This window comes from Poecilia mexicana, unplaced genomic scaffold (assembly GCF_051168715.1).
Source record: "Poecilia mexicana isolate PSO_F unplaced genomic scaffold, ASM5116871v1 scaffold_19, whole genome shotgun sequence".
Taxonomy (NCBI): Eukaryota; Metazoa; Chordata; class Actinopteri; order Cyprinodontiformes; family Poeciliidae; genus Poecilia; species Poecilia mexicana.
Window position 1 is genome coordinate 25,588,290 of NW_028263388.1, and position 18,752 is coordinate 25,607,041.

Here is an 18,752-nt window from a genome sequence, read left to right on the forward strand (position 1 = left end):
ATTGGAGCCTTGGTCCAAACCCAACAGGAAGTCAGCCATTTTGGGTCAAAGCAACAATTTTGTCTTTTGCACACATGTCGTATCTGTGCAAACTCTTCCAACAACATTTGACATTCAGACTTTACAGTCTCTCAATACAGTCTTGAGGCAGATCAGTTGTTCCCCAAAATAACTAAACAAGTTATTTTATTAATAACTGGTGTAGTTATTAATAAATTAAGCCTTCATTATCCATTAGATATGACATACTGTACAGTAACCACTAAAAAATATTATTTTTTTACATGCAGCCACACAATGGAGATGCTCAAGTTTTGGGTGTTTCTCATAGAGGGATTCGTCTATTGAAGGTGGTGAAAGCATCAGGCATCAATCCTAAACATCTCAAACTGCTCAAAAGTTACAGGTATGTATATTAGCCAGTAATAGTCTTTATCTGACAATTTCCTTTTAAATATAGAAATAACTTCTGAAAACCCTATGGTTTTCCAACTTAAACTAAAACAGGGTTGAACCTGGCAAGCCATCACTTCCAGATCAAAGTTCTGACATGAACATACTAATTAACTAGCTTAAAAATGTGACAAATAATCATCTTATTACCCTTATTTGTTTGAATGTTAACTCTAATTAAAACTTAACATTCAATGCCACTCACTGCCATCACTGTTTCTGGCCCAGAATAATATTTTATATGAATATAGTTTTGCAGAGGTGCTGTCTGTTAACCTTGAGGGAGCAGACAAAGTAAAACTGGACCTTAAAATGGAAAACTTAGTGCTGCTGTCAACCAGGGCTCCTCAGATCACTGCCATGATCGAAGTTTTCCTCAAGGAACTCATCAAGGTGATTTTTTTTTGTATTTTTTTTTAAATCTTATATTTCCTTTAAAAGTATTAGTTTGTCTTTGCTAAATCTCCCTTGCATCTTATCCCATTTTAGATTTTAACCATCTTTATACATATCTTTTTCCTTTTTCTTAAGGACTCGGGCCACATGGTTGCTCTAAAGAGTTTTGTAACGGATGACAAGACGCTTCTGAGCTTCAGTAAGGGGGATATCATCAAACTGCAGAAAATGGAAGGCCTTCAGACTGGTGAGATCATTAGTTCAGTGGTAGTCATAATTGTATATTTACTGTATTTAACATTAGATATGCTAAGTATTAATTATTTCTACCAGCATATCCCACCCATGCTGTTAATATTCTACTATTTTAATGTTAACCTACTGTGAATGTTGCACTAGGTTGGGAGTTTGGGAGCACCGGTGGGCGTTCTGGTCTTTTTCCACTGGACCTCACCCAGCCTTGTGCAGCCCCAGATTATCACTGGCTCCATCTAGATCGAAGAGATGACAGGAGAAAAAGCATGAGGAATGCTAAGCCAGTCAGTTCATTCAATGGCCCTTCACCAGTCCCCACCAGCAGACACATACCCAACAATCGTTCTGTGCAGTCTAATCGGGAGGCCATGAATCCGTCTTCAGTAGAGGGCTTACAACACACACTTGCCCAAAGCTCACAAAAAGGATCCAACCATGACCTAGAGATCTTTTCTGCTATGGCTGACTTTGCTTCCAAGTATTTTAGGTAAGTAAAATTTCCACGTAAATCCTGTTCATATTATTATGTGTGTTTAACAGAGCAAGGCTAATGTTGTGTTGCATTAATTGGTGCTGAAAGAATGGAGACAACAGGAGTGCCAGTCACTGGAAGAAATTTTTCAGAAGCAGTTCAGCACACAGTGGTAAGACCCTATGAACATTCTGATTGGTGACCCATGTCTTCTGTTGTGTTTAAAACTTTACATTCACTTATCAGGAACATAATTTTTAGCCACTTTCTCTGGAATATATTTTTAAATGACATTAACTTCAGCATTGCAGCTCATTTCAGTCAACTAATTCAAGAGATTCTTCACCAAATATATCACATTTGTTGTAAATATGCACCTTTTTATACAAGCTATATTCTGTATCATACTCTCCTTCATATTCACTATTTTTATTCCATTATAGATGAAAAAATATCCAGTTAGTACACCCTCTCTTATATGAAAACTGACATTTAAGATTAATCACAACACAACCAGACCTAATTGAGCTTTAGTCCAACCAGGACAATTCTTCATTTGCCTCTTCCGATGTGCTTTTCTGTACAATGACAGCCAGTAGTTTGCACAAGTAGAATGGGACAGACACCATAAATAGTGAGATGGTTGAGCTACATCATGCTTAATCCATATTTCAAAGTATTTTCCAAATAGCAAGCAGAACTTGGTAATAACAAGTTCTGCTTGCCCTATTCAGCTTGACAGAAATAGGGCAGAATCAAGCACAAAGCAAGGCAGCAAAAAAACAACAAATAAAGCAGTCCTGATAGACAATTTACTAACATTGTTGCCGTGCTCTTCCTGAGCACGGCAGATGTCACAGATGGCTGACAAATATTCTAAGCTGATGCCTTGTGTCCTCTGCATGACGTGGCCGGTGTGGTTTGGAGCACTATTTTACGGTCTACCATATTTGGGAGCGTGTTCCCAAAGCCCATTGGACTCTCATTGGCCAGGCAGAGTAAAACCCAAATGTGGCATCATACTAGCCTGGTGACAAACGTATCACAAGCTGTGACATTTTTCTGTCCTACAAACAGACCATATTGAATGGTGCTGTATGGTAAGATGTATAGACAGATTATATACAATGATTTCAGAATCAGTGCAATGGTTCTGATACTATTGTAGGTTTCAGAATCTACAATAATTCTAAAATCAGTGCTTTGACTGTTGAGTGTTATGGAAACCAACAAAATAGCATCCAAACTGCCATTTTTACCCATACAAATCAATTAAAACAAGGCATAATAGCTGTACCATGGTGGGGTGACATAACTTATCCTCTGAAGGTAAGGATAAGTGTTAGCAGAGCTGAATAGAGTCAGAGGGATCATCTTCATATTTCTGTGGTTATTCTGAGAAATATGAATAACGATACTGAGGAGTACCAGTAAGCATTTAAACTTGTAAAAACAATTTTTCTAACTTTGTATCAAATAATTTGAACTCTGTACCATTGCAGATCAAGATAAATGTAATCTTATGCCCCTAAGTCAGTAAGAATTCTGTATGTCTTTGAATAAATCATTTTCTGTGTGCATTATTTATTTGGTTGAACCAGGTGCTATCAAGCCACAGAAGTCAACAGATTTCATTAGAAAAGATTCTGAAAAGTATTTATAAATGTTTATTTCATGGTTGAGTGGAAAGTAATGAGGTATGTTTTAAAGTTTTAAAATTAAGATCTAACTGTATTTTATTTTTTATTAAGGTCCCCATCCAGGAGTCACTCATTCTCTACAATGATTCTGAAATCAATGATTTGGCTGTTGAGTGCTTCATAAGTGAGTTTACTAATCCTATTTTATTGAAACATATGTTACTGTTTTGGATCCTAAAGAAGGTCATGTGGCTATCTCTATTTACAGCTCTGATGCAGTTTATGGGGGACATCACAACACAGAAGAACACTACACAAGCAAATTGCCTAACTCATATCCTGCTGGTCAGGAAATATTTTCAAAGTTTGACGTTGATGTTGACAGGTGTTACTTTGGTATTACTTTAAAATCATTTTCCCTTATTTGTTTAGTTAGGGAAGGAAAAGGAAATTCTTAGAGATGAAATCTACTGCCAGGTCATCAAACAAACAACCAACAACCCCACCAGGTGGGTATTTCACATTCATTTGAGATTAAATTTTATTGTGAACCCTCCCATAGTCCAAGCTCAACACTCAGCAAGAGCATGGCAGATGTCCGGGTCAGACAACGGGGAAACGATGGGGATGTTCCATCAGCACAAAAAAACTCAAAAGCGCATATGGGGTCAGTGCAACCCCACCGGGACAGCACTCAGGGTAAAAACTTGTGGGGTCCACTGCAAGGAGGAAGTAAAAACCTATCTTGTAGGAAAAAATAAATTAAGTCAATTCAAATACAAAAATACTTTATTAATCCCAGAGGAAAATTAAATGTTGTAAATCATTAATTTAGATTCTTCAAAGAGTTATTGAAGATGGTGGTGGCAGGAAAACTCTCCTGCAGTAGCCTGTACTACATTGAATCTGAAAAAGCTACTGATTGAAGATGCTCTTTATCTATGCACTGTCAGGGTGAAAAGCTCTCAGTCAGCTCTACCAGGAATGTATTAATTGAAAACAATTTCAGAATTGCTCCATCAGAATGTCGTCTCTGGCTTCCGAGTTCAAACATCTTTTATACTGAAAAACAGCAGAGGTGTAACAATTTGTTTCTCAATCTACTGAGATCTGAGACATTTTTTATCTAACACCAGTTGCTCTTTAAAGCTGCAGGGTTGATAAGCCTATATTCAGGGGCACGGTATAGGGGGGAAAAGTGATGACAATTCTAGGGGCCCTGACCAACAGGGGGTCCTCCACAATTTATTTATTTATTGTTCATAGAAATAAAAAAGAAATTGGGGCCCTGTCAATTACAAAATTAATCATATTGTATTTTCGAAGATTGTTTTTAGCAGTAAAAATTTAATGTTCCCACTCCCAGATCAAAAAACATACATCCACATTTGCCCTGAACCTCCCCCACCCCCCATATCTGCGTTAAATGGTTCGTTCATGCTTGGAGCGCATGTTGTCTACTGTCTGCTGTTAGCAGCAGACAGTAGGAAACAAAAACGATTGTGGCAGTTACTATGCCGCTAAGAAAAGTTATAAAACCAGGTTTTCAAAAAAAAAAAAAAAATAGAGAGAGAGAGAGAGGAAAAAAAAGGCAAGAGTGTCAATTTATAGTTCAGTTTTTCTCCAAGAGAGGTGAGTAGACTGTATGATATTATCAACCATTCAGCGTAGTTAGCTTAGCTAACATGCGTAGTTAGCTTAGCTAACATGATGAGACAGATGATCACAGATCATCTGTCTCATAACAAACTGTCACGACATGATGACAGCTTTAATAAATATGGAGAAAACATATTTTTTATTAAAGTTGTATACTGCAGCTTGAATAAAATGCAACTACATAGCATTTTTTGAGAAGTCTGGATTGCTTCATGTATATTTTGCATGTTGCCTTTGACTGTTGCTCATGGGAAAAGACATTTCAGTAATCTAAAACTAATAGAAAAAAATTAAGCAACCTACTTGCATACTGTATGCAGACTGTATGCATACTAAATTTTACTCTTGCATGTAAAATTCATGAGCAGTAAATATTGTACTAGTTATCACTATTGGACCAAAGAAAGCAAGGCAGATGCAAGCCTTTGAAATTGTGACGCTTTTGATGGGTCAGATAGACTCAAGAAATTGTAACAGCAGCTGCGTGAGGGGGGGCCCAATTTAATTTTTTGTCAGGGGGCCCAAGATTCCTGGCAGCACCCCTGCCTATATTACACACAATTCTCATAAGCATAATTGAAATAAAGACATAACATAAACCATAAATTCAAAAGGTCAAGAGACTGTCGAACCCAAAGTTCAACATAGTTGTAACTCAACATGTTTGATAATTTTTTAAGGAAAGTCTTGTATCTTAAGCTTATTAAAGGAGAATACTGCTTCAAATAAAACATGAAAGATTTTTTAAGCTACTATGCTTCTCAGGGCTTTATTAGGTCCGTTCAGACGATATGTGAACTCTATGTGGCAGGACCAGTGTGATTGAAAATGGGCAACTTGAATTTAAGACCACTATTTAAATATAGATAAAATTGATCGCAATAACTCCACTTGAAAAGTTACCTTAAACTTTTCAAGTGGAAAAGTTTAAGTTTCATTTAATGTTTCATTTAATGAATTAAGGAATTAAATTACCAGCAGCTCTAACCTTAATTCATTAAATGAAAAGAAACTGGGGCCCTGTCAATTACAAAATTAATCATATTGTATTTTCGAAGATTGTTTTTAGCAGTAAAAATTTAATGTTCCCACTCCCAGATCAAAAAACATACATCCACATTTGCCCTGAACTCCCCCCACCCCCCTGCTACAGATGAGGCTTGAGACAATTTTACCCAATTCAATCATTTTATTATACAAATGTTTATTTTAGTCAACATGAAAAACACTCATTTAAAACCATTCACATATTAAAATGGACAAGTTAAAGCTCAGCTCTGAGACGACAGTGCAGATCTGGGTAGTGACCTAAACTAAAGGAACGCAGCAAACAAGACAGCAAAAGTAAAAGAAAATCGTGCACCGAACCAGACAAAGAGGACCACCACCCAGAAAGTCGACCACCAACACCAAGAACTGGCCGTTTCTGGCTCAACTACTGGTTTGTGTTCAGCAGATAAACCTAAATTAATTGCTTCTTGCCCACATATTGAAGTGGAGATGGCTGGAGTGAAGGTCCTTGCCTGGCAATACAACAGAGGCTGAGCTAAAGCTAGGCTAACAAACACAGAAAGTGTGGGAAGCTCCTTACCTCAAGGCGGATTGACCTGCGTTTAGAGCGTCATTAAGAGCACCATTCAAGCGTGCATTAGTACACAGCTGTTATGCAGAAAATGGAAATAAATTACCACAAATAATAGGTTTGATGAGGAGATATGAAGCCCGTTTTACCTAGCAGCGCCAGCAAATGCAAAAGACTGAAACGGAAGAGAAACGTCATGTCAACCAGATGAGGGCAGGGGGCTTTATATACCTGCACCCAGCTCCACAGCCAATTACATTCAGGCACTTGTGTGGCACGCTCAGAGCCTACAAGGCATACTGCTGCCTCTACCCACAGCAAAATTATGAAAATAAATGCATAATATAATAAACAAGAAATCTGACAAAGGGTGAAAGGAAAATTCAAACACATTATTGAAACCCACTGCTCTCATACTATCACCCTCTTTGCATACACTTATTCATGGTGCCACCTCTACAGATCAAGCTGTACCTTCGGTTGGCGGCTGCTTAGCCTTATTACTGGCTTCTTCCCTTGCTCTCCGATTCTCCATCCCTTTGTCATGCAGCACCTGCAAGAGATCTGTCAGGACAACGAACACCCATACCAAGGTAGAGAAGACAAAAGGTAACTTCTTAAGTGTATTTTGAATTATTAGTGTGCCTTACCTGTTTTTTTACTTGTACTTACATCAGAGCTGGCATTGGTATGTCTGGATAACCTCCAGCGTTCAATCAATTTTGGTGGTCGACGAAACGTTCCCTCACATGTTGAAATGGAGGCCGTTCTAGTAAGTTACACATTTAAACAAATAGAAATCTGTCTACAAAAAAATGTTTCTTTTTGTTGGATTTCTCAGTTTTACCATTTGAAGCTTCTATTATTTTAAGATTTTATTTATTTTGTCTCTTAGACTGGCAAAACTTCTCAACGCATTCCTATCCAGTTGCCAGGAGGAGTAGAGTTTCCTGTCAAGATTCGCAGCTTCAGTGTATGATTGGTCTTTAAATCAAAAAATGGCACATTTTTTGTTTTAAATATATATACATATATATATATATATATATATATATATATATATATATATATATACACACACACACACACACATATGCCATTTTATATCTTTATCTTTATCTAGGTGACAGTAGATGTTGTGACAGAGTTGTGTGAAAACATGGAAATCGTAGAGTTTACAGAGGTCAAGGAGTTTTCCCTCATCGCCACAAGATTTCAAGGTAACTGTGACATCCATTACTAGTGGTAAACTATGGGCTAAAGACATTGAGTATTCAACTGGTTTGACAAGGTCCATCTGTAACGCTAGTAAACTGTTTTTGATCTATTTGTCACTGTTAAACTTTTTAATATAGTGTAGTGTTTTACTCATGCAGCAGAATTGCTTCTTGGTCTAACTGTTTTCCCTGTCTGTCCTTCTAAAATTCTAATGTTCTGTAAATGATCTCAAAATGGTTCTCATTACTTTTCATTCAGCTACTCAAATGAATATGAGGACAGTGTTTGATACCCACGCTGCTACGGTGGGTATCAAATGGTGTAGATGTACACGTTTCTTGCTGTGTTGCAAGTACAGATCAGAACATTTTAATATTGTTAAAAGTTCAGTATTTTTTGTCACTCATTTCAGAAAAAAATCTCAAATAGATCCATAAAGTAAAATATTTTGAGCCTTACAGATAATGAATACAAACATATTTATTCTTTCTTCTGCACAGAAGGCTGTGCAGAAGAAAGTACAATAGGGGCGAACTGATGTACGACCCCATCGATCGTACATCAATAGGGTACAATCAGTGGCGGTTTCTGATATGGGAAACATGGGGAACCGCCCAGGTTGGCATTTTGTGGGAGTCAGCATGAGCGCCCCCTTCACGCCGCTCTTGGTATTTCACGCTTGTGGGTTAATTTGCCCTTCTCAGTGTCTAACAGGCAGCCGGTAGAGGTTGGTCAGGTTTGCCCCGTGTATTGTTTGAAGGCATGCCTCCAGGTTAAACAGCGCCCCTGGGTACAAGACACTACGGATTTGGATGTTATGAATAAGTTCATTTGAAGACACTAGAATGTATGCACATCTTAAAGCACTCATGTTTCAGTTATTAGAGACGGAAGTATAGGAATTGGAGCTCAGGCAAATGTTTGTATAAAATAACAAGCATTTGATGAGGATGTTAGAGGTGATCTGGTCAGCTTGTTTGGACATTTGTATTTCAAGCAGCTACACACCTGAGTGATGTAGTGCTCCACATCTCTCTTGATATGGGGTCAATAAAACCTCTTATGAGATTCATCACTCTCTCCACACCCAGGAGGCCCATCTCTTGTAGACCAACTTGTGGAACTTTTGAGACAAGAGCAGTTGTTCTTGGATGGTTGTTTTTCTCTGGTGCTGCAGTTTTACTGTTGAGCTGTTTTCCACCCTCACACAGTAGAGCACCTCCTTCATCACAGCATCCTCTTCTTGGGCCCCTTTAAGAATTGTTTGTCACTGAACTGACTTCCTAACCTGCCTTCTTAGAGAGAGTATTAATGATAAGTGGGCAAAGCCAAAGCTCATTCTTCTGGGATTTTACAGTGACTGACCATGTTATTCTGTGCCTCACCTCAGGAAGTACATCCTATGTACAGTCAGTTATGTTCTCCACATCAATAGGCCATCGGCAGGTGGATGGGTGCCCATGGGGCCCGGGTCTGGAGGTGCCAGGGAGTTGCTTTAATGTCTGATTATAGACAGAGAAAGTGCACCCTCACCTGTTTAGAAAGGTGTATGTAATGTTAAAGTTGTTGTCCCTCAATGGAATATATAGTCAGTCCCAGTGACTGTTTCACTCACGGTTTAGGAAATCAAACAACAAACGCGGTCCAAACTCCCCCCCGCTCAACAGTTTCCGAAGGCGCAGATGATACACATGAGGGGCCCGGTTATTGGCCCCGCGCCCTGACCTGATGCTGACTTGTTCCACTAGTGACCATCAGTATGCCCATTGTGATACACAAGCTGGAGCTGTCCCCCTTCCTTCACTTTGTTTCTTTCAGATTGTTCAGCATATCTTGAATATGGATTTACTTTGAAAGGTAAATCCATATCTTTCGATAATTGTAACACAGCTGCAGTCAGACCATCTTTTTTTGCACACAGACTGGAGAATGACGACTCCAGTTGTCATACTTCAGCCCCTCAAGGGACTGCATACTTTGTGATTCATCCCTTATCTAACAAGTCCTCCAAATATTCCTCTGTTTCTTTGTGGAATGGCCTAGGGACTGAGATGTATGTCTTTTTGACATGAGTTAGATCATTTAGTCTGATTTTCAGAGACAGAATGGTCCCAACATCATGCTCATCACTAACAAAAGGATGTTTTTCCTTTAAGAGCTGTTTAACTTCCTCTTGTTTCATTGGAAGGAGGTGGTCAGGGAAGACCTGGGGATCCCAACTGTCTTCCAAGTGACTTCCTTTTTTCTTTTTGTCAATGTTTTCTCTCTTTGTCCTTATGTCCCTCCTTCTTTGGTCCTTTGCTTCAGATGGGATGGTGCGCCCTCTACATCCTGAGGACTACTTGTTTGATTTCTTACTGGATGATGGCTCCATCTCCTTGTCATTCAGGAGAGTCCTCTGGGAAAAACCTCTTTCCTTCAGGAATGAGCTCTTTGTGGATTTTCACTATCAGCAGGTAAAAAGCCAATGTTTTTGAAAACGAAAAATGTTTTTGAATGATCAGTTCTCAAGTTGCAAAGATTTTGTGTTTTTAGCTTCTAGAGGAATATCTTCATGGCAAGATAATCATTCCTCATTATGCTGGTGGAACTTCATCAGTTCAACAGATTGCTGAATTGACAGCCCTGCAGCATTTAGCTCAGGGTTTGAAGAGCCAGCTGTCACTGTAAGTAGAATAAATTATAACTGATAATAAATATGAGTGTAAATTTGGGAGAACAATTGTCTTTGGGCACCATTAATAACTGGATCTTGCTACTTTGTTTAGTGTACTGAGTAAAGCTTTCCATCAAACCAAAATGTGCTTCTAATTTGATGTAAAAAAAATAAATAAATAAAAAATCAAAAGCAGTGAATTTATTTTTCAACTTGATATGGGTTTCCTTGGCCTATTCACAATCCAACAACTGTTCATGTGGTGAACTCATAAGGCTATTCAGTTTTCAGCTAGGTGAAAAACACAATACAGATTGTGAACCTTGTGATGCTTTCACAAGCCACAAATCATATGGTAATGTTGTGTTGGTTTTATTTAGTGAGTAGGCTGAATAACAAGATATTTTGTGTAAATATAACAAAATAGAACCCCGCCTCTCGCCCGAAACGTTCGCTGGAGATGGGTACCAGCACCCTTCCCGACCCCACTATGGACAAGGGTGTACAGAAAATGGATGGATGATGGATAACAAAATAGAAATACAACTTGGTAACACTAACTTTAGCTTATAACAACAACAGAACCTGCCTTCTAACTGCATTTAGCTAAACTGCAATTTAAAGAAAATTTTAGAAAAGTTACCATTCACTCTGGCACAGGGTACTATAGTTGTGAGATACTCTGAAGAGAAAATCTGTGAATTCATTTAAACATTTTGGTAACACTTTATTTGAAGGGTTTTGCATAAGACTGACATGACACTGTCATAAACATGACATAATTCCTGTGATGAACATTGATAGGTATTTTCTCAAACCTACATAAAAGAAAGAACCACAGACAACGTATATGAGTTTTCAACCAAACTTCTGCAGAAGGAGAAGACACAGTGAACTGCTTCTCCAAGCCGCTCACCATGTGTTCTGCAAATCTTCAGTTGTTTGTCTCTTTTATTAGCAAGAAGGGTGTGGAAAGGAATGGAGGGGGTTGAACCCCACATCCTATCTTCACAGTTGGATGTGAATTCAGAAACAAAGAAGGGAGACACAAATTTAATTAACACACAGATAGGTTTGCAGCTCAGGAGTATCCCAGGAAGATCTAAGTCACCATCTGTAAAAACATGCTTGAGATCATTTTGTCTTGATTGGTTGATTAGGAGCTGTAAGCATTACAAAATAAAAGCACATCATTTCACAACAGGAGTCTGTGCTTTGACTAAATAAAAGGACTGTTTCTCTAGGAGACTAAGAATTTTGACCGTAGTGTGTGTGTGTGTGTGTGTGTGTGTGTGTGTGTGTGTGTGTGTGTGTGTGTGTGTGTGTGCGTTTGTTTGTAATACCTTGTGGGGACGATTTTCCTGACATATACTACGTTGTGGGGACCAATTGCTCCTTGTGGGGACCGGAGCCTGGTCCCCACAAGGGGAAACCCTGTTTTTGGGTCAGGGGTCAGATTTAGGGCTAAGGTATGAATTGAGTTTTGGATAGGGTTAGGGTTAGGTACTGATGGTTAGGGTTAGGAAAAGGGTAAAGGTAAGGTTTAGGCTGTAGAAATGAATGGAAGTCAATAGAAAGTCCCCACAAAGATAGCAACACAAACGTGTGTGTGTGTGTGTGTGTGTGTGTGTGTGTGTGTGTGTGGGGGTGTGTGTGCGTGTGTGTGTGTGTGTAATATATGAATTTGTTGATCCTTTTTTTCTAAGGCCGGAGCTAAAGGAGTACTTGCCCTTACAAGACGGACTTGCCAGTAAAGCTGAGGAAATCCAATTGCTCTGCCATGATCAGTTAGCTGCCATGCAGTCTCTCAGTCCTGAAGATGCCAAAATTCGGTTTATTGGTGGGTTGAAACTTTTCTTGTTAATTTTCTGAACACTATTATAATGCTAATTACATGAATCTTCTATCTCAGAGTCTTTGAGGACCCTCCCTTTGTTTGGCTCCAATACCTTCTTGGCAAAGAAGGTTAGCCAGCATGGCTGTCCTTCCCCCTGCTTAATCAGTGTGAACCAGGAAGGAGTTCGTTTCCTTCATCCTAAAACTCAGGTATTTGTTCTTTTTTTATATGTATGACTCTCAGCAATATTTGTTGTCTGTTTCGTTTTTTTCTGTGCACATTGTGAAATATATTTTGCAATAGACATTTGGCAATCTATTTCCAATTCAAATGCACTCCCTACAGAGTAACATAAAATCTCTACATATTTTATGTTACTTACATAAAATATATAAATAACAGTTTTATAACTAATATTACCTTTCTTCATCAAACAGGCTTCTGAGACTTCTTTATGGATGTAAATAAAGTATTATTACATGAGTTCACATGAAATGCAAATGAAATGCAAATGTTCACTGAATTTGGAAATTGTAAGTTAATATGTAAAAGCCTCAGTTTTTTTTTTAAATCAAGCAATAAAGTGTTAATGTGTATATAATAAGTTTCACCATTTTGTTACATGGATTAGTGCAACAAAATGCACTAAATGTTTTCACATAAAAATGACAAACACTTTTTTTCCTCCAGGTTGGTTGGTATAAAGTTGTTAAAACTGATTAGCGCAAGGAGCAGTCAACCCACTTACTGAAGTGTTTTTGATTTCTAAAGCTACCTCATCTAACTTTATGTAAATGGGAGCTGTGCCTCACATATAAGGTTGTGAATGTTCAACAATACCACATTCAAACATGAAAATTGGCATGGAATATTTTGGCACAATGATTTTAAAAGAACGTTTTAGTTCAGCATAATAAAAAAAATCTTTAAAATTTACAGTGCAATTATTGTGCAACTAAAGCTGGTCAAAAAGTACTGATTCCACATTTTAAACTGAAAATTGGATAGAAGCAAAAATTTTATATTCTTACTCTTATTGTAAGTCTGTAGCGAAATCAGTTATTTGTGCTTCATTATACAACATACTAATTCAACTAAAAAATAATAGAATATTCTGTAAAAGTGCAATATTTCTTGCTAGACATCTCAGAAAATGAAACGGTCATTTTATAGAGATTCATTACACTGAGTGTAAAATATTTCAAGCTTTTATATTTTGAAATGTTAATAATTATGATTTACAAGTAAAAAAATAAATTAAATAAAATTCAGTGTCTCAGAAAATTAGACCATGACATGAGACCAGGGTGGGCAACTCCAGGCCTCCAAGCCCAATGTCCTGCAACTTTAGATGAGACGAGACTTTTAGATGAGCGTCTGCTTCAACACACCTGAGTCAAACAATGAGGCCAGTAGCAAGACTCTGGAGAACCTGACTACACAATGAGGAAGTAATTCAGCTATTTTGATTGAAATGTGTTGGACCAGTGAGACATGTAAGAGTTATAGGATACTGACTCTCGAGGACTGGGATTGACCAAAATTAGACCAGATCAAAAATGGATTTTTAAGTACAAATATCAGGATTCTGAAAGGTGTGTACATTTCTATACATTTAGTGCATGGAGGCAATCAGCCTGTGGTGCTGCATAGGTTGATAGAAGCCCAGACAGGAAAGTAGGTAGTGAGAGAGGGGGGAAACATGCAGCAAAGGTCATTAGGCCAGGACTTGAACTTGTAACCTCCGCATTGAGGACTAAAGTCTCCATATGTGGGTTGTGCTTTAACCCTGCACCACCACAGCACCCCTTGTTGTTGATGTTTGAAGGCCAGGTTTCCCTTGGAGGTTCCTGTTGAAGTGCAGTGAATCTGTCTTTCAGTGGGATTCTTACGGAGTCAAAGTTTATCCTTGGAAGTGGGGTGAGTGGAGTTGTTTCTGTTTCAGCTGTTTGTTTTTCTTTGGTGGAGTAGGTGTTGAAGTTGAATGTGGGTTTCCAGCTCAGAGCTGGCCACGCTGATTCATCTAGGTGAGTCGTCTCATCAATTTTGAAGTGTGGGACTTTTTTTTGGTTTAACTCCAAGATAGTTCCAGGGTGGGCTGCTTGGTGCAGGGCATGCAACCTCTCCGTTATTTTGAGGAAGAGTTGTTTCATCTCCACATGCAGCATTTATCTCAAAATTTTCCTCCAACTGTTGAATCTTAATTTCTATTGACTGAAGTCATTGCATAATATTGAGCTGGTTGTTGTTTTGAGTCATTGGTAGGGTTGAACCTGGATTCGGTATTCTTCTCCAGAATATGAATCTTTATTTCAGCCGATTGAAGTGTTTGTACAATACTGCTGATGTCCCTGATGTCTGCCAGAGTCATCTTTCACTGGTTCAGCTTGAAAGTGGAAAAAAAGGAGGAAAAAACTCCTACAGTCCTTTGGTTTGAAGTAATCCAGTTGTCAACAATGTAAGTATTATAAACACTGTGTCTATAAAATAACTAAACGGGCAAAGATATCAGTAAGGGCGAGAGAGAGCAGGATAAGCTGTTCCTCCTTCAGTTGTCATACTCAACGCTTGAGTTGAGTCTGATGAAATGATTGCCAAGTAATTTCTAAGGCTTTAGTGCAAATAAATCACAGTAAGAAGCACATGATCGGGTGATATCAATATTATCTCAGTCGATGTCCTCCTCCATTAAAGCACCACAGCCAAGCACAATGCCAGACCAGATGTAGCTTCTATGGAGAGAAACATAACAGAGAGAAAACAAAACAGTTGGAATAGCAGCAAATAATGCAAATTAGAGAGGAGTACAAAAAGAAGAAAGTGAGAAAAAGTGGTCAGTTTATTCTCAAGTTAAGGCTGTATCTTTTTGATACACAAGTTTTATCAAAAAGAAAACTTTTAAGCCTCATTTTAAAAGTAGATAAAACCAATAAAACTGGGATCTGGTTTCTCAGGAGAGGAGCCTGATCACTAAGGATCTGCCTCCTATTTTACTGTTAGAACCTCAAGGAACCAGCAGTAAACTTGCAGTCTGTTAGGGACATATGGACCAATCAGATCTCTGCATAATGGCGGTGATTATTATGGACTGTGAGAAGGAGAGTCTTAAATTCTATCCTGTAAATTCTAACAGGGAAGCAACAAATAGAAGCAAAAATAGGTGAAATATGATCTCTGTTTTAATTTTCAGAACTCTGTGCAGCATTTTGGATGAGCTGAAGGCTTTTAACTGTATTTTGTGGACTTCCTGACAGTAAAGAATTACAGTAGTCCAGCCTTGAAGTAACAAATGCATGGACTAGTTCAGATCAAGTGGTTGAGTAAGGAGGTCCTTTTTCAGAACTTCCAGTCTAAAAACAACAACTGATGTGTTGTAAGAATTAAAAAGAAGAAGGCTCCTCTGATGTTGTCTGTGGTTCAAGATTGCTTCACATGGGGATTGTGAAAATTGTAGTCCATGTCTAGAATTAATCTGGACATGACTCTTCTGGAATGGATTTCACTTGACAATCATCTCAAGACCATGGTTCTCCCCTTTGCTTTTGTACCTTTTCCCACTACACTTCTTCCTTCCACACCGTTTTCTGTGAACAACCAGCTTTTTCACCAATGACATTTTGTGTTTATGACTGTCTTCTTGACATCTGTCCAGTCAGCAGTCTTCCTGTAGCCTAGAGCCAGCGTGAGAGACCGCTCAAATACTCAGGAAATCTAAGCAGGTGTTTTGAGTTCATTAATTATAGTGTGACACCATGAGTTCCCAATAGTGACCTTTTTCAAAAGTATTCAAATTTTCTGAAACAATGAATTTTGAGTTTTTTCTATCTGTAAGAAATCAAAGTTACAAGAAACAAAGGCTTGGAATATATCACTCTGTGTGTGATGATTCTATATAATGAGCTTCACTTTCTGTGATGACTGGCAAGAAATATTGCATGTTTACACAATATTCAAAGTTTTAAAAATGTACTTTTACAATTTATATCACATCTTGGTGCTCTTGTTCCTCTGATGTTACCATTTCAGTTTTGTTTTATTTATTTTTTTTAGATTAACCTCTGACTCACAAACAGTCAGTATTCAATTCTACTTTTCTCTCTGATCATCTTTGTCTCGCAGGTTCTAGTGTTTCAGATTGCCCTTGCACAGGTCCAGGCTATGCGCACAATCCGCCCAAAGAAAGCAGGCAAAGTTCCAGGAGTAGAGATTCAGTATGGCAATGCTGTTAAACCCCAAAAAATCCTGATTCATCTCCAGCAGGTAAAAACTATTTTAGATCTTCTTTTAAATATGACTTTTTTAAAGATATATCTTTTCTTAATAACTTTGTACTTTACTTGTATTATATTCAACTTTCATGACTTTAGTCTTTTGGTGAGTTTGGTTTGTGTCACTGCTAATTAGTAAAGTTATGATGAAATTCACACAACAGTTCTGTTAAATGCTTTCTCCATTTGCAATATATATTAGAAATATATGTTACTCCACTTCTTCCATTGTTATTCACATGTAGTTTGAATTATTAACCACTAAATGGCAATAATAATAATACTAATCATCATCATCATAATCATCATTTTCTTTGTGTGAATATGCTGGGTAAAGGCAATATTTTTAGGAAGAAAATTAAAACTATTGAGCATAAATTTAGTATGCTAGTTTTAAAAACTGTATAACTGACAAAACACTAAATCATGTTGAATTTCTTGAGAAACTAATTAATTGTTGATGATAAATTGTAAAGAATAATGCAGACTAGCATTTGATAATAGTCAAATTATTTGTTCATTTATGACTAATCTATTTTTGATGTTTGTTTCAGGCTAAGGAATTTTGCCACATCCTTGCTTTGACAGTGGAAATGCTGGTTCAATCATCAGTTACCAGTTCAGAATCAAATTACCAGTAGATACCATGTTCCGATTACTGACTTGCATTAGCAGCTGTTTTTATTTTTTTTAGTAAATTATTTTTGAGTAATTCATTGTACAATATTTTCAGTGCTCAAACAAGCTGAAAAGAAACATACAGCATTACAGACGATTAAAAGCTAACAAATAAATCAAACCAATAACAGAGAACACCATAGACTATCTAAAGAGACATAGCTGCAAATTATTGCTTGAAATAATCAAAGCTTGATATCAGTCATGAATTCCTATTCTTTAACACATTGCTGTAATATTACAACTGGTTATTGATGATTCTAAGTTGTGTGCTGCTGTCATTTAGTGTTAGGAAATTATTTTCAAATGTTAAAGAATATTATTCTCTAATTGTTTTGGCATTGACCTTTGTTCCATTTGGAAGTATATTACTGTGTCTTGATTGTGATTTTCACTCTGAGATTAACAAAGTATATTCATTCATTCAAATGTTGGTTTCAGTCTGCAAAATGTATCATTTTTGGTGGCTTCAATTAAGTTACTTTACTGTTTTGTACTAGCTTTAGTCACTTCTTAGTACTATGTTGATTACTCTAAGAAATGAAATTAATTCTGACATTGCTTGCTTTATGTAACTGTTTTATTTATGTTCAAATTTCTATGTAAAATTTTTATACTGAACATAAGCAGGTTTTATTGTACTTGCATAACAACAAGATATGTTGAAACAACTCAAGTTAAGTGAGTTAATCAAAAGTAAATCTGACATTCTAAATCTAATAGTTATTTATGCTAATGAATATTGTCCCTAGTTGCTTTCCGTATTGCATCTTCATGCCAATTGGGTGTCCAGAAAAATACCAGAAATAATAAAAGCAATAACAAAAATCTTTGCTTAGAATGCTTGTGACATTTTATAATCTACAGTAGACTGTTCTTGTCTCTATGCTGCTGTGAAAAGTGTCATGTGCAACTAAGCTAGGTTTGCCCAGTTGGTACAATGATGCAATACAGAAAGCAAGTATTGCATAATATGAACATCATTTGCATAAATACATTTTAGATTTAGAATGACAAATTTACAATTGAAAAACTTGCTTACCTAGTTTTTTTTAGCATATCTTATTATGTAAATACAATAAAATCCACTTAAGTTCAGCATAAAACATAATTTTAAATAGTAATTTGAACAAAAAACAGTTCCATAAAACAAGCATCATCATAATTTTATTTCACATAGTATGGTGTGAAGTTTTCAATAAAAAATGCTTGATTTTGTAATCTATTTAAATTAAGTCAATGCAAAAAGTTAAGTATTTGAAAGTAGTGGGGGTTTTGGACTGTACATGTTCAGGACATCCCCATACATTAGTCCATTTCTGTTCAAGCAAACCTGCAAACTCAAGGGAAAGGTTTTGAACATTTGTACAACTGATTTCTGTGTTGAAAAATAAAATATGCTCTATTTTAATACCCATGTTTTTTTATGTATGTGGATTAACAAAATAATGCTTTTGTTGGGGATGTAGGCAGAAAAAGTAAATCTGATGAGAGTAATACCTCAGAATATTGTTTACCATAGAAATAATTTATTTCCATGAAATGTCAAGATCTATTTTTGCCATTTAGTTTATGAACAGCTAAGCAAAATGTATTGAGTTATTGTAGGTTTGCAACACTTAACTTGCACAACATAAC

At 37.1% G+C, this 18,752-nt stretch overlaps 1 protein-coding gene across 1 annotated transcript in view; it reads left to right on the forward strand.

The window, feature by feature from the left end:
* The window catches only part of myo15b (myosin XVB), a 176,896-nt gene extending 158,371 nt beyond the window's left edge, over positions 1 to 18,525 (forward strand). Inside the window, exons 42-59 of the mRNA XM_088001092.1 lie at positions 291 to 406; positions 705 to 846; positions 985 to 1,096; positions 1,249 to 1,591; positions 1,685 to 1,748; positions 3,328 to 3,400; positions 3,485 to 3,561; positions 3,649 to 3,725; positions 6,920 to 7,050; positions 7,135 to 7,229; positions 7,353 to 7,430; positions 7,581 to 7,677; positions 9,983 to 10,131; positions 10,211 to 10,341; positions 12,038 to 12,171; positions 12,244 to 12,377; positions 16,288 to 16,428; positions 16,991 to 18,525. Coding sequence (XP_087857218.1) covers positions 291 to 406; positions 705 to 846; positions 985 to 1,096; positions 1,249 to 1,591; positions 1,685 to 1,748; positions 3,328 to 3,400; positions 3,485 to 3,561; positions 3,649 to 3,725; positions 6,920 to 7,050; positions 7,135 to 7,229; positions 7,353 to 7,430; positions 7,581 to 7,677; positions 9,983 to 10,131; positions 10,211 to 10,341; positions 12,038 to 12,171; positions 12,244 to 12,377; positions 16,288 to 16,428; positions 16,991 to 17,077 — 2,181 coding nt within the window. The 3' untranslated portion in view covers positions 17,078 to 18,525. The remainder of the gene's footprint in view (positions 1 to 290; positions 407 to 704; positions 847 to 984; positions 1,097 to 1,248; positions 1,592 to 1,684; positions 1,749 to 3,327; positions 3,401 to 3,484; positions 3,562 to 3,648; positions 3,726 to 6,919; positions 7,051 to 7,134; positions 7,230 to 7,352; positions 7,431 to 7,580; positions 7,678 to 9,982; positions 10,132 to 10,210; positions 10,342 to 12,037; positions 12,172 to 12,243; positions 12,378 to 16,287; positions 16,429 to 16,990) is intronic.
* Positions 18,526 to 18,752: the final 227 nt, after the last annotated feature.